This window comes from Xyrauchen texanus, chromosome 16 (assembly GCF_025860055.1).
Source record: "Xyrauchen texanus isolate HMW12.3.18 chromosome 16, RBS_HiC_50CHRs, whole genome shotgun sequence".
NCBI lineage: Eukaryota > Metazoa > Chordata > Actinopteri > Cypriniformes > Catostomidae > Xyrauchen > Xyrauchen texanus.
This window is the reverse complement of record NC_068291.1, coordinates 16,495,240-16,503,505: the sequence shown is the minus strand read 5'-3', so window position 1 is coordinate 16,503,505 and position 8,266 is coordinate 16,495,240. Positions and strand designations below refer to the sequence as shown.

At 36.6% G+C, this 8,266-nt stretch overlaps 1 protein-coding gene across 1 annotated transcript; it reads right to left on the bottom strand.

The window, feature by feature from the left end:
* Positions 1-870: 870 nt before the first annotated feature.
* kif3cb (kinesin family member 3Cb) lies at positions 871-6,105 on the bottom strand. The gene is made up of 8 exons (XM_052145728.1): positions 4,131-6,105; positions 3,933-4,034; positions 3,706-3,828; positions 2,575-2,693; positions 2,007-2,123; positions 1,816-1,915; positions 1,351-1,508; positions 871-1,245 (listed from the first exon to the last, which is right to left on the bottom strand). Exons 1-8 carry the CDS (start codon positions 5,574-5,576, stop codon positions 1,146-1,148), a joined length of 2,265 nt encoding a protein of 754 aa, XP_052001688.1. The 5' UTR covers positions 5,577-6,105; the 3' UTR covers positions 871-1,145.
* Between the last annotated feature and the right edge of the window lie 2,161 nt (positions 6,106-8,266).

The following is an 8,266-nucleotide window of genomic DNA, read 5'->3' as shown; positions in this document are numbered from 1 at the left end:
AGTTTGTTAGGTTTAAAATTATACATTAACATGTCCATACATTAATTAACTCGTCCAAAGTTAATCTTATGAGCTACACCTGTGGTTACACTGCTTGGAAAGTGAGAACTTGAGGGAAACTGACTTTATGCCTCCACTTAAAGGGGTAGTTCACCCATAAATAAATATTATCTCATCATTTACTCATTACGCATTGGATGGACCAACAGAGCTGAGATATTTTTCTAGAAATCTTTGTTTGTGTTCAGCAGAAGAAAGAAAGTCATACACATCTGGGAAGGAATGATGGTGAGTAAATGATGAATTAAAATTTTGGGGTAAACTACCCTTTTATATGACATTTGGACCAGCTGGTTAAAAGTAATTTAAAAAATGGCTTAGTAAAGTGAAGATCTGAGAAAATTTAGCGCATCATTTGATTGCAAATGATGGTTTGATATTTTGTTATCTAATGCAATTACATTCTTAAACTTTTAAGTGTGGCTTGAGTTTCCAAATAACTGTTGGGGCCACTATATGTATACATTTATATATACACTCACCGGCCACTTTATTAGGTACAGCTACATATTCATGCGATTATTTAATCAGAGCAATTAATTTAATGCATAAAATCATGCAGATATGAATCATGCGCTTCAGTTAATGTTCACATCAACCATCAGAATGGGGAAAAATGTATCTCAGTGATTTTGACCATGGCATGATTGTTGGTGCCAGATGGGCTGGTTTGAGTATTTCTGTAACTGCTGATCTCCTGTACAAACCTGAATATGTACAAAACATACATTCTTACTTTATTTGTTTGTCAATTATAAACTTCTTCTAATTTTAATCTATACTTAAACTTTATATGTGGTATATAGAGCAGGTAAAAGTTTATACACATATTGAGAGATTATTTATTCATGATACATTTATTGTTTGCATTTCTGTTCAAGAATGGCATCACTTAAAAACGACAAGCTTAAACAGGATACACTAGCATTTTCAAGTATACAGGAGACAATTGTGCTTAAAATCCGTGCGCAAATCCAAAGCTAAATCAGAGTGATGCAAAAGACAAACTAGCTTAAAGCTCATTAAAAAGAGCAAAGAATAATTAAAAGTGCTTTCTATGCTTATATTCCTTGCATGATTAATGCTCATGGTTGTTGGGATGCTGCACAAGCCCCCATTGTAGAGGCTGGACATTGTGCCCCAGAGCTTGTTGAAGAAGAAGCAGATTGACTTGGTCCTTGGCACCTGGAGGAGGAAGGTAAAAATAAGGGTTAAATGCTGACAATTTTTGCATTAAGGGTAGCAGATGAATACTGTCAATAGTGGATGAGAAACTTGCAAGTTATTCACCATGATCTGGCTTTCATGACACGTGATGCGGTCGTCCTCTTTCTATAATGGCCAAAGTCACGGATCAAGTCTTGGGTCCTTATGTCTGACCTCTGAAGGTCAAGAGGAACCATGGTAGGTGGAGACATGTCAAGTTCCAGAAGCATGATGTTCTCAGCCTGTGCCAAAAAGAAAGAGGGGGGAACAATGCTTTTTAGCAAATATTGAATGAAGGGTTCATCTGTGTCCATAATTCCTTAAAGTAATAGCAGATAGGTGTTTTACCATTTTTACCATTACAGGTGGACTTGTTTTATTTAATTTATTTTTATTTTTTTTGCTAACTGATAAACTTTTAAACAAAAAGTTTAAAAGTTACAAAATTATTACTAGATAATCCATTAAAAAAAATTATCATTATTGTTGCACACTATTCCAAAAACACTCAACATATAATTTATTTCCTTCTCTCTACACAATACCAACCCTGTATCTTGAGGGAGATCCGGTTGCCACGGCATACTGACTAAGTGGTCTTTTGTATCCCACTACTGAAGTTGGCCTTTGCCTGACAAGAGGTGAGTTACTGGAAAAATGGAGAAAATTAAACATTGTAAGAGAAGCAATTCATCGTAAATGTCTTGTAATTTTTGGGACAGTGTTATTCTTTCACACACGTCTCTGAAGGGAGAATTGGTAAGACTCTCCACTGGTCTTCCTCACTGTCAAAATGAAGGCGATTTATAATCTTATTCTTTTCCTCAGGAGGAATGAAGTTCTCGATTATAAGATTTCTGGAGAAAAGGACAAGCAATAAGAACAAGATGTGTTTAGACAACAACATAAACATAAATATGGAATTAGATTTCTAACACTACCTGATTTAGAATTTTAGGCATTGATTTTTGAATATGCATTTTTTATTGGTATGATATATGTGCCACAAGGACTTTAATTTGAATGTTTACTTAAAACTGAATATGTATTTTTAACTTGGATTACATTAAATGTGAAATTCCTATGTACTGTATGTGGCACAAATTCCAGTTAAAAGTTTTATTCAGGTTACAAAATTTCAGATTAATGTAATCCAAGTTCAAAAAGCATATTCAATTTTAAGTACTACAACTGAAGTGCTTTTGGCACAAATACCATTCCATATGTCTATGCATGCACAAGGATTGTATGTTTTTGTAGTATTTTTCTGAGTAATTCTGAGAGTATGAGGCCAGGTGTTGGACATACTTGAATTTCATCTCTCTTGTCAGCTCATTCATTGTCTGCTCCAGTTCTTGTCTCATTGTGACATGTTCATTGATGATATCTCCAATCTCAGACCTCACAAACTGCAGCTTACTGTAAAACTGTGAGATGAACAACCAATGCAATGTTGGCTTGGGTGTAAGGCATTATATTAAAGGGTTAATTCACCCAAAACTGAAAATTCTCACATCATTTACTCACACTCATGCCATCGTAGATGTGTATGACTTTCTTTCTGTTCTGCTGAACACAAAATAATATTTCAGTCCTCTCAATGCAAGTGAATGGTGGCTAGAACTTTGTAGCTCCAAAAATCACACAAAGGCATCAAAAAAGTAATCCATATGACTTCAGTGGTTTAATATATGTCTTCTGAAGCTATGCAATCACTTTGGATGTGAAATAGATCAATATTTAAATCCTTTTACTATAAATCTCCACTTTAACTTTCACTAAGTGGAGACTTATAGTACAAAAAACTTAAATATTGATCTGTTTCACAGTCACACTTATCATATTGCTTCTTAAGACATCGATTTAACCACTGGAGTCTTATGGATTACTTTTATGCTGCTTTTATGTGGCTTTTAGAGCTTGAAAGGTCTGGTCGCCATTCACTTGCATTGAAAGGACCTACAGAGCTGAAATATATTTCTAGAAATCTTTGTTTATGTTCTGTAGAAGAAAGATGGATCTGGGATAGCAGGAGAGAGTAAATGATGACTTTTGGGTAAACTATCCCTTTTACAATGAAAAAGCACTAAAAATGTAAACAAAAACAGATAGTTTTTCTGTTTCTGTCTTAAATCCTGTCTGAAGTTCTTCTTGATAATTATAAGCATCAAATATTGGCATGTTAAAAACAAAAACTAAAGTAATATTTACAAAACTGCAACCTGACAAAGAAGAACAAAGATTTTATTGACTGAACACAGGCTCATTGAATAGACTAACTAAAGGAAGTACTTTGTCATGTCTGAAACGGCCACATAAAACATATACCATGATATTTGATACAATAAGGTCCTAAATATCAATACTTAATAATTTGCCCATTTTATATGTCAGTACGTAATACAGCGAGTACCGTGTGTGAGTTGTGGCATTACACACCTTTCTAAGCTTCTTGGTCTTAAATTCCACCTCTTGCTGTAGGGTGGAGAACGTCTCTTTCAGTTCAATTGTCTCTTCATCTTGTTCAAACATCAGCTGTTGCATCTCCAGTTCTATTCTCTCCTAGCAGTGTTTATTACACACATGTGTCATATACTGATCCTTGAAATACATACTGTAGATACTGTATAACAGGTATGCTATGGTAATTTCTTCACTACACTTACCTGCTCAGCAATCTCCTGCCTCTTCAGTTCCAACATTCTCTGCTGTTCATTGGTATGGTCAATGATGTTTTTTCCTCCAACCAAAAGTTTACTTTCCATAGCCTACAAACAATCATGGCACACAATAGAATATGTAAGTTATGATTAATATGATCTAGAACTTTGCTTGAAAAGAATAGCTGAGTGGAGAAAACCAACCTTGTACTTTTCAATCAAGATTTCCATTGATTGTTGCTCCTTCATCAAATCTTCCACAGTCTTGACCTTCTCATCTAATGTGCCAAGTTTCCTATGGAAATCTGACTTGTAATTGGCATAGGTCTGTGCCATCTGCTGCCTCCACCAATATTCCTCTACGCTCTCCTCATGTACTGTCTTAGTGATCCCCAACTGTCCCTCTCTGGGAGTTTCCACCTCTCCACTACTCATACTCCTCTTCATCTGCATACTATTTCTCCTATGTCTCCTCCTTGCTTTGGCCAGCATCCCTCGTTCCTCAAGCTGCGACTTCAGACGAGCTATTTCCTCTTGGAACTCACGAAGCAGTGCGTCTTTGGGGTCCTCGTTGATTTTTGGCTTGTTCTTGATGTTCTTCGCTCTGTTAGCATACCTCAGTGTGGTAAGAGTCTCATCATAGTGGCACGAAGCTGGTCCAATTGTGGCCACCATAACAGTTTTGGCATTGCCTCCAAGGGAGTCCTGTAACAGGCGGGTGAGTTTGGAATCCCGGTAGGGAACGTGGGTACTCTTCCCATCCACCAAGGCTGAGATAACGTTTCCAAGGGCAGAAAGAGACAGGTTTATTTTGGCAGCCTCCTTAAACCTCTGTCCCTCTACACCTGTCTTGCTTTGGCGCTCACTGCCAGCCAGATCCACCATGTTTAACTTTCCAACACGAATGTGCTCCTCACCATCAATGCCCATTTCACTGCATTCAACGGTTATCACAAAAATCGCATGTGATCTTGAACTCCGCTCATTCATCTTGGTGAATCCAACAGATCTTGACTGGTTCCCCAAGTTCATGACATGTTCAATTTCCTTTATATTTTTGGTCACCACAGATGAGAGATCTCTTACATAGACACCTAACTCTGGATTTTCCTTGAGCTCCAGTTTTTTGTTGTTGTCCTTGCACAGGAGATCTCGTATCTCTTCTTGATATATCTCAAGATAGGACACTCTCACAAGATACTGTTGGTTCTGAGATCGGGATATTTGAGTGAAAATGTGCTGAAATGAATTTGGGATGACTCCCCTTGTCTCCGGGTTGGTGGACACACCTTCCATTGTATATGTTTTGCCAGTGCCAGTTTGGCCATATGCAAATATAGTTCCATTGAAACCAAGCAAAACCGATTCAATAAGGGGTTTGCATGCATAATCGTACAACTCGTTTTGTTTTGAACCCATGTCATAGACCGCATCAAACGTGAATATTTTCATGAGGTTTCCGGATGATTTTGGATTACGCACGCTCACCTGTCCCAGTCTGACGTCAACTTCAACAATTCTGCCGTGATTCATCGCTTCTTCTTTCTTGTTTAACGGGCGGCACCGCACCACCACTTTGACCGCCTCTGATTTTTTGCCAATCGACATAGAGCGTGGTCGCAACGGGCTGTTCATCTGTCTCTTCATCATCTTTGTGAAAATAATTTACAAAGCCTTTGCGTCTTAAATGTTCTGTTGTGTCACATATGGACGATGGGAAACGTGAAAACGCAGTGATTAGCCATAAGATACGCACATTGACATGCAGGATAAAAAGACCCTTCTGAATGAAGCGAATGCAAATCCGTCACATGAAAACGTCCTTAGCGCAAAACATCTTGGTCCAACGCCCAAGGTAGAGATAAAGCTCCATCATTACATGCAGCTCCATGCATTGAGCTCCACAGCAAGCGAGCATCGCGCATCTGCTCTGTCAGTACACACCCTGCTCCGTCACAGACAATAGAGAGAGCAAGTGCGCTCACACGCGCGCAGGGCTACTGATAGGTAGACACTATCATCTTTTTCCTGGCGTGAGATGGTGACGCATTCTGAATCGGTTGCAGTGATTCAGTGATACTATTAGCGTTGATTTAGTAATTCAAAATTAGTAGCATATAATAAAACACAGTCATGGATTATAGTTAAACAGTTTATGACTTTTAATGCAACGTAATGTTCTGTTTGTGGGTAAAGACTTTAAACGTCCTCTATGAAAATTTTACATATTAGAATTAGGTTGTAACACTTTTTGCTATACTGCACAAATACTGACCAGAATAAACATGCCATTTTTTTTTTTTTTTTTTACATGAGATGCATTCTGTCTACCAACAAAATAAATATACAAAACATACATACATGTAGTTCCTATTTTCCACAATTAGTGTGTGAAGACAAGGAGCATATATGTTATAACTGCCCTCGTGCTGGTCTGGATACTGTTGTAACACTCCTCCGGGATAGTTTTAATACTCATTTATAATGTGCTAAATAAGATATTAGGCCTACAGCCTCCATCCATTCATCCACCCATCCATTCATCCGCCAATCCATTCATCCGCCAATCCACCCATCCATCCATCCATTCATCCACCCATTCATCCACCCATCCATTCATCCACCCATCCATCCACACTGTTATCCCTGAAGTTGTTTTCACCCAAGTAAATTTAATGATTTCTCTCATTCTACTGGTATTTTTAAGTTCATTCAATTTAATCAATTTTGTTTTAGTCTGTTGCCAATGTAAACACAATTTTTGATATTATATTAAAGTGCTTGTTTGAGTTGACACAATTAACAAAGTCATGACATTGTATCAAGTTGAATTAACACACATATATTTCACCTTAACTCAAAAACATATGTTGAATTCGGTGGCAGGTTACATGGCATTATTTATTGCAAAATCTTTGAGACTAAGGAGAATAAATTACTTTGAATATAAACACGTTAGACAATAAATATCCCCCTAAATGTTGTCCCAATGTAGTTGTTTTTACTTAAAGTTTCATATTAAACAATGGTGCTGATCTTCTCCCAGCATTGTGACATGAATATATTTATTTTAAAGCTTATTTTTAGCTGTTTGCAGATTTGATCTGTGCTTTTGTTGTTGTTTTTGTCACAACTGTTAGTTAGTGGTTGTGTGGTGATTTTCAGAGCTCATCTTTTTACTTAATGATGTTTGTTGATTGTCACCATTACTGAGATTTGTGTGTCAAGTATTCCCAATTAGATATCACATGTTGCGTTTGCTCTGCAAGATGCTCATACATGGAGGCAAAGAATGTTGTACCAAGTACTTCACATAAATGATACAGTTAAAAGTACAGCAGTACTAAAAACAAAATTAAATATGTCTGTCTGTCTATCTGTCTGCCTGTCTGTCTGTCTGGCTATCTATCATATGTCTGTCTGTTTGTATTTTTGGCTTTCTACCATTAATTTGTTTATTTATTTGTCTTTCAGACCAAAAAAAAATCGAACAAAACTCTAGAATGAGAATTTGCTACCATGTTTTTTATGCTGCATGTACAGTTGAAACACAATTTAATTTGTCCCCTGCTGACCACTTAACATGTTTGCTTAATTTCTCAGTGACCCTGCATCCTGTACCAAAACATGCTCATTTTAAGTAGTTATTTATTAAAACAAGCAAAGTTTGGTTTATTCTGAAAGTATAGGAAAATGAACCCAAAAATATCATAATTTTGCATTATTGTGCACTACATAATTAAAATCTCCCATGCATAATAATAATAGCAAAACAAGTGAACAGAGAACAAAGAAATGTGCTCTTAATTTATTTACAATTATTTATAATTTAATTCATAATATTGCATTACAACAAACGTATTATATCATTAGAAATAAATACGTTACAATGTGTGTACAGTAGTGGAGGAGGTTGCATTGAGAGAAATAATTTTAGTTAAATTTGTAAGTGTTAGAATAAGAACAATATTAATAGAGAAAGGGTCTAATTTTAAAAGACAACTTCCCATACCAAAACTCACTCAGCTTATTGTTACCATTCTCTCTCTCTCTGTGTGTGTGTGTGTGTGTGTGTGTGTGTGTGTGTGTGTGAGCGTGTATTTATCACTTTGTGGGGACCAAATGTCCCCATAAGGATAGTAAAACCCGAAATGTTTGACCTTGTGGGGACATTTTGTCGGTCCCCATGAGGAAAACAGCTTATAAATCATACTAAATTATGTTTTTTGAAAATGTAAAAATGCAGAAAGTTTTCTGTGAGGGTTAGGTTTAGGGGTAGGGTTAGGTTTAGGGGATAGAATATAAAGTTTGTACAGTATAAAAACCATTATGTCTATGGA